The following is a 21,229-nucleotide window of genomic DNA, read 5'->3' on the forward strand; positions in this document are numbered from 1 at the left end:
GTGGTGTGACAGGAGGCGTTATTAAAGTGAAACCCTGGAGGGCTGGAACTAAACCACTGTAAAGAGGAAGAAACTGATCACATGTAAGAGAAACACCAGAGACATGAGAAACAGCAGTTTGTGTTTCTGTGTGTGTGTGTGTGTGTGTGTGTGTGTGTGTGTGTGTACTATTAATATCATAAAAAAAATACTTGGTTAAATTATTTAAAAGAAATAGTTAACCCAAAAATATAAAAACTGACTTTATATCTTTAATTGATCATTTATGTCTGAGCACCTAGGGCAGCAAATGAGCTAAGATGACCACTACACAGATTTGTGCCTGAAATATGCATAATTGTTGTTTAATAGATACCAAGGTTTTATGATCACAATTTCTGTGGTCCCTGTGCTCTGAAAATAAACACAAATGTGGTAAAAAATTTAACCCTCTGGTGCTGTTCGTAATTTTTGACAGAAAATTTTTACGTTTTTTTTTTTTTTTTTTTTTTTACTTCATCGGAATGATACGAAACTTGGTAAAAGTTTGCTATGTGAACACACACACACACACACACACACACACACACACACACACAAATCATGGACATTATTTGAAATGATAGTCAAAAAAAGTCACACTTAAAGATGATTGCATTGGAAACTAATGGGAAACAAATTTTATCTAGTGGAAACGTCTGGTACTACAGCCAAACAAAATCTTACCGAAAGCTAATTTTTTCAATCAACCTCAAATTTAGAACTTGTTTCAATTTATCGCTTTGACTTTCTCACAGTTTTAGAGTAAAACATGTTTTTTTTTTTTATATATACAGTATATTTCATATAAATTTAAAAATAGTATTTTATCATAGACTAGAAAAATATGGACGTAGTGTCCGTGACGTCACCCGTAGGTTTCTGAAAGCATTTTTGAAGCTCAAAGTGGGCGGAGCTGGCCGTCGCCATCTTGGCAGCGCGTCGCTCTCGGATAAATTAAAGTGGGCAAAGAGGCGGGATTATCTGAGGTGACATGACGCTAACAGACAGCAGACAAACGGCTAGTAGTGACATCAACGGCAATCCACCTGTCACTCAAGTGGCCACGCCCTTAATTATGCAGAACTTTAAATTCAAACGGATGAGTTATAAAAAAATTCACCCCCCTCACAGTTGTCATGAAGGGCAAAATTAGCTATATAGACCAAAACCACTTTTTGTACCAGGCTGTAAACGTTTTTTTTTTCTGCTGTAAAGTTGGACATTTTAACATGGGGGTCTATGGGATTGACTTTCTTTTGGAGCCTGTCTCTAGTGGCCAGTCGATGAATAGCAGTTTAAGTCACTTCCATTGGATTCGAGAGAGAGACCAGAAGGTTGCAGCATGGTTTTTATGCATTTTTTTTTTATAATAATAAACTTAAAGTTCTATAACTTTTTTTAGTTTCACTTTATTCACTCAAGCAATAATCGACCAAATGTCTTCTTTTGGCAGACCAAATTTAAGTCCAAAGCATTCAAGATTTACGACAGTTCACAGATAGTTCACATTTAAACCTGTGTTTAAATGACAGTGTGGCCGAGTTTCTTTCTTCTGTTGAACACAAAAGAAGATGTTTTGAAGAATGTTGGTAACCAGACAGTTGACGGTAGCCATTTACTTCCATAGTAGGAAAAAAAATACTATGGAAGTCAATGGGGCCCATCAACTGTTTGGTTACTGTTACCGACATTCTTCAAAGTATCTTCTTTTCTATTTAACAGATGAAAGAAATTCATACAGGTTTGGAACAACTTAAGGGTAAGTAAATGACAAAAGTTAAATGTTTGGGTAAACTAGTTGGAAATCTCATTTCCAGGTCTATGTTCAAAAGGGGATTAACAGGTAATAAATTGATCATATGGATGATAAAATCCCCTAAAAATACTATATATATAAAAACATTATAGAAGTAAAATAAATTAGGCCTGTATTCATTTCATTAAAAAAAAAAAAAAACAATTTCGGTCATTTTTTGACCATGAGAGCAGCACCAGAAGGTTAAAAACAAAACAAACTATGCATTACATAAGTCTGAGGAACTTATGTAATGCATAGTGCACAAAGCTTTAAGGAATAAATGAGGGGATTTAGTTCAGGAAAATCCTATTTATTTTAAACGAATCTGTTTGATTCAAAGAATCGGTTCAATCCGAATCATAGCCTACCCATGTTCCAATATGGGGGTGTGGTAATATTCCGACGTATTATTTCTAAAATTATTGGTATTATTCATGTAAATATAAATAATAATAATTTAGTTCACAATATTGATCTAACTTCACAGTTTTACTCCTACACGAACTCCCTAACGGTCGAGTGAATTACAGCTTCCCGAATCGTTTCTCCTGAATCAGCTCAAAATAACGGTTATTTGACGTAACGGGAATTATATCTGTCTTTGCATTGTATTATTGGAATTGAAACCTTAAATAAATTAGTATTAATTAAATACTGATTAGACCTTATTTTTAGATTAGACCAACATTGCTTGCTTACAACAGATGAGGAGAGTTTGCTAGGCAAGTTTGTTTCCCGCTCGGACACAATTCGTCATCAGTGAGAGGGAGCTGAATGAATTCACAGTCGGTGTAACCCAGTAAAACTCCTTTAAAATGTAAGTGGGAGAGAACAGAAAGATGAAGAGATCATAAGAGGTGAGAGAAGACGACGGGAAAGAAGTGTAAACGAGATACAAAGAAACACACTTACTGATATTAGCAGAGGAAACCGTTTTTTTGTTTGTTTAGGAGAAATCTAAAACACAACGAACCCATTACTATTGAGGAATATGCATCTGTCTGCAAACATAACAGATATAATTTACATCCTAAATGCTTTGAAGGGTTGTAGAAAGTTATCAGATGGATTAGTGCTGGTTTCATTTATATAATTTCCCCTTCATGAACTGTGTGTCTCTAGCGGGCGACAGAAGAACTGCGGTCGGCAGAGAGACCGTGAAGTTGCACCATCAAATCAAGGCCACTTCTCTCTAAAATACTCACTTTATTTTTGTTTAGAAGTGTGTGACAATGGACATACATGAGATGAGAACAATTTATATACATTAAAAAGAAACAAAATTGACTTAATATCACATAATACATGCCTCAGATGAAAATGTAAGGTCTTTTTTTTCAGTAATCAGTTACATTGTTGTATTAGTCTATACTTTAAGTTTTCCAAATATATAGTTTTATGCTATATTATTATTAATACACATAGCTAAATTTCTGTACTCTTGTGTTAATGCACTGTTAAAGCCAATGTTTCACTTTTGATTGTGAAATCTGTGTAAAGATTGAGGTAAAAAAAAAAAAAACAGTTGAAGTTCACCGCTCAAACAGACTGGTTAATATTAATCTATATAAGCTGATAATGGCAGCCTTTTGAACTATAGTGTATGTAAATATATATAATAAACCATCAGTATCATATGGAAAAATAAAACCAGCATTTCTGAGAAAAAGACAAGAAAACAAATAAATAAATAGGCTATTTGTTTAGTGTGGGAGAAGCTCATTTCTTTTCTTTTTTTTTTTTAAATGAAAAGCTCTTATTCTAGAGAGCATCTGATTGGCTGAAAAAACGGTGGAGTTCAAGATGATGCCATTGATATTTTTGGATCTGTGATTTTTCTAGGAAATAGATGAACTCGATTCAGATCTCCATTTAGTCACCAGTGTTTACCGGAGTCTAGTGTGAAGATCTCTGACTGAACCTTCTCTCGTCTACTGTTGTTTCTTCTTATCCTTCCAACACAAACTTACTGTTCACATTCGCTGATGGCACTTCTTTCTTCAGGGGCTTGAACCTGCAACCTTTGGCTTCCCAGCTCGATGTTCAGTTCAGTCTACATGTTAGAGTTAGCGTTCCCATCTTTTGTTCACTTTCACTATCACAATGACACTTTATTTTCACATTGCCTTTCCTTCTTACTGTTTCTGCCTTGTAACTAAGTTTTCTCACTCTCCTTCCCCATTTTCTCAACATGGAAACTGCTGTTGAGTAGAATTGTGATGTCAGAAGAGAACTTGTGCTATTGTCTGCAAACTGGCTGAATGTTAAACACTTACTAGCAACAAAATGCCATATTAAGCTCAGTTAAACACAGAGCATGATGTCAGCCTGGTGCATTTCAGAGCAAAACCGGTCTGAATCCAAACCTCTCATGCTTTCATGAAAGATGAACAATCTCAGTCCTTTCGGGAAGTGGATCTAATCTAAGATGCATGTGTTTGGTCTGATCTGTGTAGATCTGAGGTGAGCTTTCAGATGTGTGCGCTCCTCAGAAGTTGCTGAAGATTTCTTGTTTCTTGCTCCAGTCCATAGGGGGCGCTCTCTTGTTGGCCCGTTTGGCCCGGGCTTTCTGCCTGGCCTCGGCCGCGGTCAGGCTCAGTTGCAGGCCGCTCTGCCGGAACGGATCTCGCTCCTCGGATCTCACATCTCGGTTTGGTTTGCGGGCGTCATCGCTGGACTGATGGTCAGAATCTGTGAGCTATGAAAAGATAACACAAGTTGTAATTCACATGCATTATTGCTTAAAATAAAATGTATTGTGCATTTTACTCAACTTTTCTATTAAATGATGCACTTTTTAAACGATCTCAGCTTACATGAGCAACATTACAGTAAATATTTCCTTCTGTACAGGCTTAACTTCAAGTGACAAACTCTGCATTCAAGGTGTGGATATTTTGTAAAGTAAAGATACTTTATAAAGTACTGTGAGTTACAGTGAAGCACATTCTAATAATTCTAATAATTATTATTTTAATTGATTAATTAATAATACATTGTATTAATAATATACCATATTAATTTATTATTATTATTGTAATAGAAGTTCCTTTATCCAAGACAAAGTTCCACCATGGGAGACATTAAAAATAACTTTAATAATAAATATTATAATAATGTATAATTATCAAATTATTATTATTATTGTTACCACTATACTAATAATATATACTAATGATATATAAATTAATTATTTAAATAATTTAACATACTGTTAAATTATTATTAGTATAATTCTTATTGAAATGAATAATAACAATAATATATAATTATAAAATTGTTAATATTATTGTTACCATAATCAATTATAATAATAAAAATATTAATATATCATATTGTTATATTATTATTATTAATATCAACAACCACAATTATAACTATAATTGTTCAATTATTATTAGTTTGACCAAAAACTGCTATTTTTTACTATTAAATGTATTAATAATATACAATATTAAAATGTAATATTAAATTATTATCAATATGATGATGATTAATAAAAAGAATAATAACAACAATAATCATCATATTATATCAAATTATTAAATGACTATTATTATAATTATTATTGTTAACCAACAATAAATAATTATTATTAAATGAATTCATAATATATCAATAAACTATTATTAAAATCAACAACAACAATTATAATAATAATTATTATTATTCTAATTCATTAATTAATAAATAATATATTGTATTATTATTATTATAACATAATTTCCTTTATCCAAGACAAATTCTGCCATGGTAGACATTAAAAGAATCCTTAATTAACATTTTAATAATAACCAATTTAATTGTTACCAATAATAATAATATATCATATCAATCAGTTATTATTATATATCAACAACAACAACAACTACACTAATAATATATGTTAATTCATTAATAATATTTCATACTCTTAAATTATTATTATTGATACCAACAACAACAACAACAACACTATTTTCACTATTAACTTAATCATCTACCATATTAATAAATTATTAGAATAATAATAATAAATCATCATAAAATTGTTACCAACAATAATTGTGGCAACTATAATAATAAGGATGATAATAATAATAAAAGTTGTGAAGTTTGATGCAGTGGTTTTACCCTGATGCTGGTGTCGAAGCTGCTGAGCTCAGCGCTCGTCTCTGATAAAGTGGATCGGGACGAGGAGCTTCTGTGAGTCTGGTGTCTGGGAGAGCCGTTTGTGATTGGTGGATCTGTCAGTGTGATGTTGATGATTGGTGGAGAGATCCTGGGGGCTTGTGGGAGCGGCGGGGAAGCAGAGACAGGGCTTTCTGTGCTCGTCTCGGGGCCTTCTATGATCGGCCCGTCCACACAGTCCTCTGTTTGAAGGAAATCATTCAGAAATATAATTACAGTCATAACTGGTTGTATACATACATATGACACGCCATATACCAACTGGCTTCTTTGTAGCGAGAGTGTTTGTTCTGAACATTAGTAATGTTTGCATAGAGCATCGCCATGTTTTGCATAAGCTTTCCTTATAATGAACAGTGCCAGTCAGGTGGGGTTAGAAAAAAAACTAAGCATTTAAATATCATCTTTCCAGTGTAGTTTGCTTCTGTGGACTTCTCCAGAACTTGCCAGACAGATGTATGAGCATGTTTTATGAACATTCAATTTAATATTCAGCAATATTATTGCTCTGCCTGCATCGGCACCATTATATGAGAACTGAACTGAGCTGGACGATGACAGCACGGTTTTCTCCAGAGCGGCTATATATATAAATTAACTAAATTAATATCTTTTTTACAACAAAAATGAACCGTCTTAAGCTGGACTATGACGCTATTTTCCTCTAGAAACGAACTTTTTTGCATTATTTTCCTGTTATCTCTGTAAAGCTGCTTATAAATAAAGGTGACTTGACTTGACTTGGCAAAAGCCCACTCTGTACCTTTAAGATGAGTAGATGTGGGCACGATGCCCAGTCGATTGAAGAGCTCATCTGTGTCTGGATCGACCACCAGCAAACGCGTCTCTGTCCCGCCGGCCTTGATCAGCGCCACCACCTCAGCGTGACGCAGACCCTCAATACTGCAGTCGTTCACCTGGAGACACACACGAGAGATTACTTTGTTAGGATAGGACAATGTTTGGCCGAGACACAACTATTTGAAAATCTGGAATCTGAGGGCGCAAAAAATCGAAACGTTGAGAAAGTCTCCTTTAAAGTTGTCCATTTATGTTGGCGATTGTGCTGCATTCACTCACAAAAATAAATGTTTTATATATTTACAGTAGGAAATTTACAAAACATCTTCATGGAACATAATCTTTACTTAATATCCTAATGATTTTTGGCATAAAAGAAAAATCTATTATTTTGACCCATACAATGTATTGTTGGCTATTGCCACTAATATACCCGTACGACTTGTGACTGGTTTTGTGATCCAGGGTCACATTTAGTTTGCAAGATTACAATTCATGCCTTGATCGAATCCCAGCGCATTCAATTCGAGCTTCACATGATCAAAACACGACGGAAGAGAGACTGAACTTGTGCGTTTCTGGATAGAACAGGATCTTATTCACATGCACACTTGTACTCAACTATATTATTTATTCATTATATCATCTCATATAATATTATATATAAAAGAATAAAATAAAATTTAATTATATCATTTATTATATTATAATTTACTAAATATATTATTTTTATATTACATAATTTAATATATTATAATATTAAATGAAATGATGTATAATACATAATTTGTCTCAATATTTTTTGAAAAAAGACAGGAGACACTCAACATTACACTTATACTTAACTATATTATTTATTTATAATATTATATATTTATTATATAATTTAATATAATCTATTTAATTAAATACTATCTAAAAGTTTAATAAAATATATCATACAATTTATGTATTTAAATATTATTATTATACTTAACTATATTGTTGATTATATTTATTTATAATATATTTTATTATAATATACTAAATATATTATTTTATAACATCATAATTTAATATATTATATTATCATATTGAATTAAATTATGTATATATCATTTGACTCAACACTTTAAAACAAAGCGGAATAAAGACTAAACCTGTACATATCTAGGTTGAGTATCATATACACAACATTACACTTGTACTAAACTATATATATATATATATATATATATATATATATATATATATTAGTACTGTCAAATCAATAAATATATGTATATATATATACAGTACATATACAAACGTTTATTTTAGATGTGATTGATCGTGTCATCCACAATCACAAATCAATTAATCACATCTAACATAAAAGTTTGTTAATATATATATATATATATATATATATATATATATATATATAGTAGATATACAAACTTTTATGTTAGATGTGATTGATCGTGATTAATTGATTTGACAGCACTAATATATACATTTAAATGTGTTAATATTATTATATATAAATATTATTTATATTCTTATATACTAAATATAATATTATTTTTATATTACATGATATTAAATAGATTTTATGTATACTATATAACTTGTCAGGTGCCACACACACTTGTGGGTCAGCATGTGTCCAGCAGGTGGAGACTGAGGCCATGTCACTTCCTCTTCCTCTTCCTCTGTTTGAAGAAGCCTTACATAACTCACAAACTCTCATCTGTCTTTTCTTTTCCAGCTGTCTCTGTCAGATAATAGTGTTTGGGGTGTGTGGGTTCCTGTGGCTGGTCAAACGCATAAAAACTGATGTAATGCATGTGAAAGTATGTGGGGTTTCCTGACGCTCATATAGGAGGAAGGGTGTTTTACCGAGAAATAATAAAAGGCGGTTTGTCAATGACTTATTAATAAAGCAGACAAACATGCAGGGCGTCCCAGCCATGTCATAAGACTTCTGAGGAATCTTATTCAGAAAGTGCCACGTCTAAAATCAATGATGCTTTTTCCTTCTAATTTTGCTTTGAACAGCATTTTTTAAGTTTATATAAGATTAATTAATGTTGAATGTAATTTTACGTGTTAAACTTTCGATGTCCCACACCATTTGTGATGTAGTTTACCTCAAAAAAATGCACAAATCTAGTTTTGAAAGTTGCCACTTGAGATGGAGCTATTAAATCTTAAACATTAATTCATGATGATTTTGTGAATTACTAATTTGTGAAGTGAATTGCTTCCTATGAATAAGTGTTTTGCTATTTATACTCAAAAGCCTTCAGAGACAAACACAGTTGACTGGATTATACGCTGTTCGTCAGTCATAATTACTGATCTGTCTTCGATAATTACAGAAAACGGCTGCAAATTAAATCCATTAGGACGGATTTGCTCTCTCTGACGATCACGGCGTCTCACACTCACACACAAACTCACTCATACACACACACACACACACACACACACACACATACACGCACGCACGCACACTGGAATAAAAGCAAACTAATTCCCTGCTCTAAAACGGGATCCTCCCTTTACAAAGTGAACAAACCAAACAGAGAAACATCCAGGCGTTTCTCTTCGATTGGCTAATCTGTCTTTCTCCAGAAGCGGTTTAATCTAATCTGATCCAGTGCTGCTAATCTGGGCTAATCAAGGCTCATGTAATCCCTTCCGATCACCTCGATGAGCCGGTCTTTCGGCCTCAGTCCCGCGTGCTCCGCTGGAGAGTCAGGGTCCACCGAGCGGATGTACTGACCCGGGTGGGACTTTTTGCAGTGCAGGTTGAAGCCGTAGCCCTGCTCGCCCAGGGTCATGTGACACAGTCGAGGGCGCAGGTCTTTCGTTACCGCGTCCACCTCCGAAAATGCCTCCTCCTGGAGAGAGAGAAAAACAACAGAACGGAAATTATAATGCTCCATTAGGTCAACAAAACTGGAAAATTGACTGTTTTAGGCTAATAATTAGCTAATGAAACCCGATTAATAAATAAAGCAGAGGAATACAGTGAAAGTGTTTGCTACAGGTTTTGTCTGGATGTGCAATCAGTCCACATTAACTGACAGAAATTCTCATCAAACACAATTTTTCTGGAGTTTTCTGTTAAGACAGTTTGCTGTGGCATTAATATTTTTGTATGTATTTGATCGTTTTACATGTTGTTCAGATGATCACTTCCTGTCTAAACACTTCAAATTGTCATCTGATTTGTTGAAATCTACAGGATGTCTGGGAGACGTGTGTGCCGCGTTCTTTAACGATCCTGCCGTGATGCCAAACCCCCTCATGGTAAAGAACGCTGTCATCTTATTTAAAAATATTCAGTGGAACAACCGTCTTTAATCACATTATACATTTTTTGTGCAATCATTTGGGCTTATTTATCTCACTAAAATAATCACTTTAATAGTCAACGTAAAAATCATAATATGCCAAATTTCATTTTGTTCATGTGACCTTGGACCACAAAACCAGTCACATAGGTCAATTTCTTGAAATTGAGATTTATACATCACATGAAAGCTGAATAAATAAGCTTTCCAGTGATGTGTGGTTTGTTAGGATAGGACAATATTTGGGCCGAGATACAACTATTGAAAATCTGGAATCTGAGGGCGCAAAAGAATCGAAACATTGAGAAAATCGCCTTTAAAGTTCTTCATTTATGTTGGCGATTGTGCTGCATTCACTCACAAAAATACATGTTTTATATATTTACGGTAGGATATTTACTAAATATCTTCATGGAACATGATCTTTACTTAATATCCCAATGATTTTTGGCATACAGTACTTGCAGTTAAGTCTGCGCACTTGCGTTAAGTTTCTGGCCGAAGAGAGAGACTGTCTGGTATATTATATGATATATGCAGGACCCTGGACCTACACGAGGACGTGCGAGCGTGTGTGCGTGACCATTGGCTCATTTCCTTCAAGAAGTGAAAGACGCCCAGCAGGAATAAGGGACATTGTGTGAGACACCATGTCACTTCCTGTTCTAAGACAATACAAGGGTGGTGTCTGTTTGTGTCCCATGGGGACGAGTGACTGAAGAACCTCGCCTTACAAACACACACATGTGCTTTACCTCCTGAGGGTGAGACGCTGCTTAATCTAATCTTACACACACCCACACAAACACGAAACAACACTCTCACTGAATTCTGGGAAAATTTCCCAGAAATCAGACACCCCGGACCAGAGAGTGTGTGAACAAAGCAGGTAAATGAGAATTAAGGTCACTGAGAGAGAGAGAGAGAGGATGAGGACAACGAATGAAAGAAAAGAGACAGAGAGAGAGATGGAAATATAGTTTCACTTAAAAGGGACAGATCTGTTTTTATAGCATTTTACTTTTTCCCAAGGCCCACCTGAACTGCAAAAAGTGAAAATGTGCCTTAAAGAGCTATTTCTACCTTGATTTCAGATCATGAAGCACATATTTTAGTGTATAATGCAAGTCAAGTTTTCTTGCGTGAATAACAGTCATAATTAAGTTTGATAAACAGTACCTATAGTGTACCTACCATATACACTACTGTTCAAAAGTTTGGGCTCAGATAAATCTTTTTTTAATTAATTTTTTATTTCAAGTCCCCCTGTGGTGAAAATGAAGTTTTTAATGTTGTTTATATGTCTATGTGGTGTTTTTAATGTGCTTTCAGACAAACCATGTGTAAATTCATAAGTCGACACCATTGCTGAGTATTTTCTCCTTAAAACTGCAGTGAACCAAAGACAGTCTCAAAAACACGGTTTGAAATCGCTGGTGTTTCTGACGTCACAAACTACCTTGTAACCAATCAGATCAACAAGTGATCGTCAACGAGTGGATCTCTGAGCTGTGCGAGTGAGTGGAGGCGGGGGTAATTTGCATATTCATATTAATAGAACTGCGTATACTAAATGAGGCAAGGGTGTAGAGTTACATTCAAGCTATTTTAAGGTGTTTTTAAGGAAAAAACGTTTAAAACGTAATTTTGGTGAAGTTTTGTTCACTCAAAGATGAGTTTTAAAGGATAAAATGATTGACTACAGGGGGACTTTAAGAAAAAATGATAAAGAAATTAATATTGTTATTGAGCAAGGATGCATTAAACTAATCAAATAGTTCTTTTGGATTTTCTGATTTCTGTACAAATACCTACCAATATTAATACTAATCGTGTTGAAAATGACTTTGCAGACCCACATAATAAAGACATTGCCGCTTTCACACAGAAGACTAATGGGCTTCACTGTACCTGCGTGCTGGTCTGTGATGTGCTGAGGTCAGTGCTGAGGTCACAGATGGGTTCAGTCTCGGGCGTGACGCTGGATTCGACAGTGAGTTCGGTGAAGAGTTCAGTCTCCGGTTTAGTCTTGGGTTCACTGGGGGACGGCGGAGACAGGAACACGGGCGACGCCAGACGGGCACAAGCTCTGTAGAGCGGGGAGCCGTTCATCGCTCTTCCAGGGCTGCTGGGACTCTGAGAGAAATACCAGAAGACAATACAGTCTGTGGTCAGTTCTGTACTCAGTCGTTTCAGTGGTCAGGTGTGTGAATGCCAGTATTGTTTGTGTTGTGAGCACTCAGATGCCAGTGTTTAAGGAAGCTGCTCTGAAACTGCTGTTTGCCAAGACACAACCTACTCATAATTTAAATGAGTTAAATCACAGTCAAACTAGCCTCTTGAAGATATGATCGGCTTCCATACAAGTTCAGTACTATAATCATAAAGATCTATATAAAATGATAAGATAAGCCACAAGTAATATGTGTTTTTGAAGCTCCCTTAAAGTCCCCCTGTAGTCAATCATTTTATCTCTTAAAACTAATCTTTGATCACTAAAATGACATATTTAAGCGTTTTTCCTTGAATAAAATTCTTTATGCCTTAACATAGCTTGTATGTAACTCTACACCCTTGCCTCATTTAGTATAGGCGGTTCTATGAATATGCAAATGACCCCGCCTCCAATCACTCACAGCAGCTCAGAGATCCACTCGTTGACGATCACACGTTGACCTGATTGGTTACAAGGTAGTTTGTGACACGTTTTTGAGACTGTCTTTGGTTCACTGCAGTTTTATGGAGAAAATACTCAGCAATGGTGTTGACTTGTGAATTTGCACATGGTGTGTCTTAAATCATATTAAAAACACCTCATAGACATATAAACAATATTAAAACCTTGATTTTCACCAAAGGGGGACTTTAACTGTGGTAAAAACACAGTAACATGAGACCTCAGATGGCTTATTTTGTTTACATAATGACAACAACAGCAGCAATTTGTAGCAAGTTACATAAATAGATTCAGTGATACTAATAAGACTCAACAATTCTTCCACCAAGTAATTCAGTTAATTAGCTCAATTGCAGGCTGTTCATGGTTGCCAAGGTACTTGGCTCATTAATTTGGCTTATCTAATCAGAATTTAGAGTCAGATTTATTACAAAAGCTTCAAATCAGAATCAGATAAATATTTACATGAAGCAAAGTCAGGAAGAGTTCAGTGAGGCTCACAGCATCAAACTTGAACACATAAATTACGCTCACAACTACAGGCTGAAATACACTACATGACTTTTAAAATCTTAAGTTAAAAACTTTCTAAACATTAGAATGAAACATATAAGTGTCACGTGTAAGCTCAAGGGGGGAAATGTGTGAATACACTAAATGATTAAGGATCACATACTGCCAGACTTTCAAATTGTTCCGAATACAACGTCAGAATGCAAAAACGTGTCTTGTTGCAAGGAGACGCATGACCAAAAATAAAATAAAATAATGTGTTCTAGAATTGAAATATCAAATATGCTTGATCTCCAACTGGACGGAATCATAATCTGACGCTGAAAAGTCAGAGTCTGTAGCTGTGTCCCAATTCAGAGGCTGCATCCTTCGAAGGACGCGGACTTAAGGTCACGCCTTCCAAACCGTCATGCACTACACAGTTTTCTGTGAAATTTGTCAGCTCCGACTGACCAAAATCTGCAGACGGGCTCTGAATTTTGGCAACTAGCATTGAGTCGTCCAGACTGTAAATTGGGGCAAAAATATGTGCCAAAGTTGTCTAGTGTAGGTATACCAGCCTTAAAGGGAGACTTCACCAATTAGCATTAAGCTTTGTATCAGTAGAAACCTGGTAGTATTTTCGAATGACCGTGCTTCCCTCCCTCATGTCCCCCTAAGACGAGAGAAAAAAAACTCTGATGACGCAAAAATCGTCATTTCGCGTCATCTGAGGCTTTTTTGTCCAGAGGCTAGAGACTACACAGCCAGTAGTAGGAGCTCGTTCTGCATGTCTTCAACCCGCCCATAGGGGGATCTCACGATAAAACGGTGTCTTTTCAGTTTCGAGTCAACTAGTAGCCTAGCTGTATCATTTCTTCCGATACTGCCCTCTGTAACCGGTAGGCGTGGCTTGGGAGAGGCCTCGTAGGGCAGCGAAGCAAGTGCATTCTGGGAGTTGTTGTCTTTCATCCACATGAGCCAAAAATAAATTTTCTGGCTTTTCTCAGTCTAGAAGGCACCAACTTCTAAAATAATTTCACGTTTCTACTACATAAATGACCCAATTTAAACACACAGTCATCTTTCCAGTGGTGAATTATCCCTTTAATAAAACTAGAAAACACTCTAGAAAGAATACAGAAATGGCTTGTTACTGGAAACGCAACACTTTTTAGTTGGTTTAGTTACTTTTAGTTTCTCTCAAACACTGTAAGATGGTTGTTGGATTGAATCCCATTGCAGATGGCGTTCAGAAAGTCTGCAGCTAAAAATAAAACAAACAATAACATGATTGCATGTTGACTATCACTGGATTTCATGGCTTACAGGACTCTTGCTGTGTTCTGATCCTATATCCGTCTGCTGTCAACACACCTCACCTGACCTGGACACATCGAGGCGCAGGTCGTCTATAAAGAGCTGTGTGTGTGTGTATGTGTGTGTGAGAGAGAGAGAGAAAGTGTCTTTGGGTGGATTAAATGTATCCCTCATTTCTTACCACACATGTAATCTTAGGCTTGGTTGATTTCACATCTGCGCAAATCAAAAGGTCTGATTGTCCTCAAAATCAAATATTGCAACGTACTATAACGATCATAAACTGCATTAGCTTTTTTTAAACATATACACTCTTTAAAAAGAGGGTTTTCCCAGCGATGCCATTAAAGGGGTCATTAATATGTTCCTTGAGGTCCACTTATAACGTTAGTAAAGGTTTTTTGCACAATATATATTTGTCCATTATATGGACAAACTAATATTTTCAACCCTCATTCTGAAATGATACATTTTTAAAGGGCAGCTCCTTTAATACCTGTCAGTAAACGGCTACTGTTATGATTGGCTAACGCACAGGAAACAGTATCATTGCCCACTCGCTATTGCAAGTGAATAAGTATTTAAACATTATCCATATAAAACTGTCATTTACAGACAGAGCATTATGAAATCATTTACTTATAGTTTGTGATGCAGCTGCTGTCAGATTCAGTACAGTTGCTGCTTCATCTGTCAACATCAGTTTCTTCGTGAACTCTCCATTACACTGTGCCTCGTTTACAAAACAATCTGCTGTCACATGCTCCGAACAAACCAAACATATAATCCTCCAACACGATGCAGGACGCCATTAAATAAACCATCCACTTGTTGCTGGTATCGTTCTGAAGTCTATGCAGAAATGAGCAAACGAGTCAAGGCCAACATTCCTTTACGCTTCCATTTACTCGTCCATTTGTCCTGTTGTCGACAGATTTAAATGCGTGGATTATTTCTGAAACTAAACACGCATCTGTATATTATATCCAGTGTAGACAGCATCACTGATTATAATGCATTCTTTTTGCTTTTGACGCAACGCTCCCATCCAGTGTAACCAAATGTCAGCCGTTAAGTGACTGAATGCCAGTGGGCGGGGCCTATGGTCCAATAATGTAAAACTATTGGTCGATGTATTGCTCTGGAGGCAGTCATATGCAAATGTATTTGCCCGTGTGACATCACAGATCCCGCAATATCCAAACAAGTCGTTTTTGTAGTTTGATTAAATAAATGCTTTTTTATAACGAGGATATTTTAAGATATGAAATTTACAGGATGTTTTAATGGTACAAAGACCATTTTTTGGACATATCCACTATGGACATAACCAATGTCAAAAGATCAAGGAAAATTTGATTTCTCATGTCTCGACCCCTTTAAAGATCAATTTTTGGTTCCCCAACAGTTCTTAAAAGAACCATTTTTTCTCAGTGTGAATTTAGTTTTTGATAATCTAAAGAACCTTTTCCACTATAAAGAACCTTTTGTGGAATTGAAGGGTTCCATTGATGTTAAAGGGTTCTTCATAGATGCTAATAAAGAACCTTACTTTTTATTGAGTGTGTCTATATGGTTTTTATTAAGTTTTAGATTATTTCGTTTTATTTATTTTAGACTAAACGAAAATGAGAAATGTTGCATTGGCAACTAGCAGAAATAAAATGTTTTTTATAGTTATTTCATTTCAATTAATGTTTATTTTGAGTGATATAAATGCATTTTTTCATGGTTTTATTTTTAGTATTAGTTAACAGTAACATTCCTGCTTTGCATAGTTTTGTCACGTAACCTGACATGTTCACATGCCTAATTTGACTAACTTCTATCAAGTGACACATTCATTTCCTCCCGTTTTACATTGAGGGTTGGATTAGACCAAAAACTTGGTGTTCCCCTAAAGAGCACATGCACAACACAAGCACTTCTGGAGCTTATAAAGGTCCGGTATAAACAAAATGTGGCACATGGAATTGAATGAACCATTCTGAATTCTCGATTCCCAACCCTATTCTTCATACAGTATGATCTAAATATAGCGCACAGCTCTTCTCTGGGCTGGATTTCCCCTAGACTTCCTCTCAAAGACTCTCACTCACACAAGAGGAAGGTGCATGTACGGAGAAGGTATGGCCACGACATGCCATGTTTCCAAGTCCACCTATCCTGAAACCGACGACTCAGTTACATCGATACATTTATGAAAATAATACCTTATTAATGAAGATGCCCTCTGAGCTCTGTCTGCTGTAGATAGGCGTGGCGGGGTCCCGCGGGGAGGCGCGAGGAGAAGACGCCGCAGAGGAACGAGCAGACAGAGAGCCCATCTCAATCGCCCTCTCCTCCGTACACGGCAGCCCGTGAAACTTCAGGAACTCGTCTGTGACCCGGTCCACCACCAGCAGTCTGGTGCGGTGCTCCACCTCCAGGATCCGCTCCACAACCTGAGAGACAGAGAAGAGGAACCACTGAAACGTATCACACAGTACCATGGCATTACCACTCGCTTTTTGGTACTATGACAATTTAATCATAGTAGTTTATTCTGTGAGGTACCGTGGGGTACCATAGTACAGAGCCCCTGAGGGAACATGGGAGGGAAAATTATATTTTTAAAGCAACACTAAGGAACATTTTTTACCTTAAAATAATGTTTCCAAAATCGTATCAGTGGTTTATCAAGTCGTAACAGGGTGAAAAGCACTTCTGGATTCGCTTTGCAGCCCTATATCTGCTATAACCACACTATGAAAGTTTGCCAAACCGGGTCGCGTTTCTGCAAGAAAACTACAAATTTGACTTGCTTTACGTCAAGCGTTACAATAGTTATTATTTAGTTTTTCTTCGTATGCAACATACTCTACCTTGTCTGTGGACATTGTTCATTCCAAAGATAAACTAGATAAACAGCGAGCGACTGTGCGACATTAGGCTGCTGGCGGCAATTAAATAAAAAATTATTTACGACAGCGGTAATGGACAATTCCGCTTCCGGTCCTGGAGGGCCACTGTCCTGCAGAGTTTAGCTCCAACCCTAATTAAACACACCTGAACAAGGCAATCAGTGTTTTCAGGATTACTAGATAGATACAGGCAGGTGAGTTTTTATCAGGGCTGAAGCTAAACTCTGCAGGACAGTGGCCCTCCAGGACCGGAGTTGCTGATCCCTGCTGTAGGGCGACCGAAGAGGAAAACTTCCTTAGTGTTGCTTTAATGGTTTCATGTTTGCTCGCAAAACTTTTGTACTCTCCCAAAGGTATTGCGTTCCCAGAGAAACTTTGCATTCTCTTGCAAAATCACTGGAACTAAAAGTTTTTCCTCCCACCTCATGTTACTTCCGAAAAGTTTCTCGGGGGAACGCAAACATTTCGCTAGCGAATGCAAAGTTTCTTGTGCGAGTGCAAAAGTTTCGCTAGCGAATGCGAAGTTACTCGCAGGAACGCAAAGTTTATCAAAGGAACACAAAGTTTTGCAAGAGAACGCAAAGTTTCTTATGGGAACGCAAATGTTTTGCTAGTGAATGCATAGTTACTTGCAGGAACGCAAAGTTTATCAGAGGAACACAAAGTTTTGCAAGAGAACGCAAAGTTTCTTAGGGGAACGCAAATGTTTTGCTAGTGAATGCATCGTTTCTCACAAGAATGCAAAGGTTTAGCTAGAGAACGCAAAGTTTCTCGGAAGAACAAAAGTTTAGCTAGAGAGCACAAAGTTTATCAGGGAACACAAATTTTTTGCTAGAGAACGCAAAGTTTCTAGCGGGAACGCAAAAGTTTAAATAGGGAACGCAAAGTTTCTAGCGGGAACGCAAAAGTTTAAATAGGGAACGCAAAGTTTCTAGCGGGAACGCAAAAGTTTAAATAGGGAACGCAAAGTTTCTCGGAGGAACACAAACGTTTTGCTAGAGAACACAACGTTTCTCGGAGGAATACAAAAGTTTTGCAAGAGAAATCAAACTTTCTCTGAGTAACAAAAGGTTTGCTAGGGCATGCAAAGTTTCTTGGGGAACGCAAAAGTTTTCTGAGAGAAAGCAGAAGAAATGACATTTTTACTCGCGTCTCATTATTATTTTTTTTACCATTAACCATGTCCCTTAAGGGCCCTATACCATATGGTGCATGAATATTATTCAGCATGGTATTAGCATTTTACAAATTTATTGTACTATGGATCACCATAATTTTAGACACTACAGTAAAAAGTAAAGAAAGACAAAAATCAATAAACTTATTGCACTATTTCAAGGCGGTCTCCAATTTATTTATTATAGTTTTTCCCAGTAATAACTATGGTAAAATGTGGTTACCACGGTAAATGTTTGTTAGGGTGGAGGCGAAAGTCTCGTAGGTTTCGCAGCTCTAGGCGAGACAACTGTTTTCTTAACATCTACACACAATGATACAATCTTAAGCAAATATACATTAAGTGTCACGTTAGTGTGGAATAGCCTACAACACGACCGGTGTCTCCAAACATACTCAGATCCCTATCTAGACAGCATTGCGGGTCTCGCGCGCGTTCCGAATGGCGTGCTTTACAGGATGATGCTGTCTAGGTAGGCATCTGGGTTTTTATGGGACACGTCCCCAGGTGAAGTGGTCCAACAGGTTCTCCTCTCTCATTACCTGCTGATGCGTCTCTCCCTCCACGTTCTCCCCGTTGACCTCCACCACCCGGTCGCCGGACCTGAGCCCGGACAGGTCCGACGGGGAGCCCGGCTCGATCTTGCGGATGTATTGCGCTCCACTGTTGCGCTCTCCGTGCAGATGAAACCCGTACCCACGATCTCCTTTAGTCAAATAACACAGCCGTGGACGGAGCTCCCGCTCCAGGATCTCTCTCTCCAGAGTGTTCGCCATATCCAAGTGCACTCGGGTTCAGTCACAACATGAATATATGCTGCTATATCATGAGTTAAGTTTTACAGGAGGCATTATTCCACATGCTGGGTCTGCAGGCGTTGATTCTTAGCCGTTGAGAAAATAAACAACATAGCCTACAAAAACGATGAGAAATAATAGCGATATATTCTTTTTTACTATTTCAATTTTAAAATAAAAACTGGCTACTATAGGCCTATATTAATATAAAATACAAATAAAAACTAAACAAAATGCATAAAAAACACTGTGTCCTCTGTTTGTTTTATTAAATCCCGCCGTGTTAAAAATATGTTTTCTTCAATTTGTGTTGTAAAACAGATCTTTACACGAGTGTATCGTCCACAAAATGACTCTCTTCATCCCACTTACAGTCCGATAAGTTTAGTGAAGGAGACGTTCCGTCGGTCACGCGCATTCCACAAGCGTTCCCAGTGATAATGCGTATTCTTCTTCAGAAATAATATAATCAATCAATAATAGTCCAAACGAGTCTCAGAGGCATCAGTGTGCGAGTGTGAGAACGGAACAGGTGGAAGAGGATGAGAGAAAACTGTAAAGTGTGTGTGTGTGTGTGTGTGTGTGTGTGTGTGAGAGAGAGAGAGAGAGAGAGAGAGGATGAGGATTGGAGAGATCAGATGTTGGATAAGTCACAGTCACAGATATCCATGCGGAACTCTTCCTCTTCATGTGTGCTTTTGGACAGATCTAGGATCGGCTCATCTTACCCACACTGATTCAATAATGACACAGACACATAACTGACCTGGAGCAGTGATGATCTACTGTATAAGGTCCATTATCACCCACTGCATTTAAAACAGGCCTGCTCGCCCACACGCTCAACTGCAAATCCCAAAATCATTGAGTTAGAAAACAGTAGATTTACAATGAGTACAATGAATGAATATGATTTGTAATCTGATATTTACATCTGTAAATGTGTGTGTAGATGCAATTTTATTTAATATGTGAAGTAGTTTTTGAGCGGTCTGCCCTCTAGTGTTAACAAAAACTGTTAAGGCTCAAATTAAATAAAAAAGTTAGTGTTCAAATTGAAATAGCGTTTATTGAATACTGAATGTTGCAAACATGTAGTACGCTATTCACGTGACCTCATGACGTTGCACGTGTAGTTCAGTGAGTAGCGTCTATTATCTGAGAAGTTACATTTGTTATTTTATTATTTGTGATACACTGTCATTAAAATGTTTGGGGTAATACAAAAATATTACCTTTATTAAGCAAGGGCGCATTAAATTGTACAGTAAAAACGTATTACGTGTACCAAAATATTTCCATTTAAAATAAATGTTGTTCTTTTGAACTTTTTATTTATCAAAGAATCCTGAAAATATGTATCCAGGTTTGCACAAAAACATGAAGCAGTTTAACTATGTTCAGCACTGATGATTATAAGAAATGTTTCTTGAGCATCAAATCATCATATTAGAGTGATTTCTGAAGGATCATGTGACACTGAAGACTGGAATAATGATGCTGAAAATTAGGGCTTGCATAGACTAGTCGAGTAGTCGATAGATCGACTACTTCAACCACTAGTCGACACTGTCGGAAACAATCGACTACTCGAGCGTCCATTAAACATAAATAAATTAAAAAAGGCGAACGTCACCAATAGACACCACGCGTCAGATGTGTGGAAGAATTTCATCAAGGATGACAAAAATATTGTAATTTGGCCAACTCTGCAAGAGGCCGTTCACATATTGCTTCTAAAAACGTGTGG

The 21,229-nt window shown here is 36.7% G+C and overlaps 1 protein-coding gene across 1 annotated transcript; it reads right to left on the minus strand.

Annotated features, from left to right (window-relative positions):
- Positions 1-3,007: 3,007 nt before the first annotated feature.
- Positions 3,008-20,067, minus strand: nherf2 (NHERF family PDZ scaffold protein 2). Its single transcript, XM_081360303.1, has 7 exons — positions 19,225-20,067; positions 16,816-17,046; positions 12,025-12,249; positions 9,463-9,657; positions 6,753-6,906; positions 5,933-6,171; positions 3,008-4,517 (listed from the first exon to the last, which is right to left on the minus strand). Exons 1-7 carry the CDS (start codon positions 19,456-19,458, stop codon positions 4,308-4,310), a joined length of 1,488 nt encoding a protein of 495 aa, XP_081216429.1. The 5' UTR covers positions 19,459-20,067; the 3' UTR covers positions 3,008-4,307.
- Positions 20,068-21,229: the final 1,162 nt, after the last annotated feature.

The sequence above is a fragment of the Scardinius erythrophthalmus genome (genome assembly GCF_964197995.2).
Source record: "Scardinius erythrophthalmus genome assembly, chromosome: 3".
In the NCBI taxonomy this organism is placed as follows: domain Eukaryota; kingdom Metazoa; phylum Chordata; class Actinopteri; order Cypriniformes; family Leuciscidae; genus Scardinius; species Scardinius erythrophthalmus.

Excerpts from the sequence above, each read along its gene's own strand:
- nherf2 (XM_081360303.1), bottom strand. The coding sequence starts at position 19,458 with ATGGCGAACACTCTGGAGAGAGAGATCCTGGAGCGGGAGCTCCGTCCA. Across the intron at positions 9,658-12,024 it reads CATCACAGACCAGCACGCAG|GAGGAGGCATTTTCGGAGGT; the intron begins GTACAGTGAAGC and ends CTCTCTCTCCAG. Across the intron at positions 6,172-6,752 it reads CACATCTACTCATCTTAAAG|AGGACTGTGTGGACGGGCCG; the intron begins GTACAGAGTGGG and ends TCCTTCAAACAG.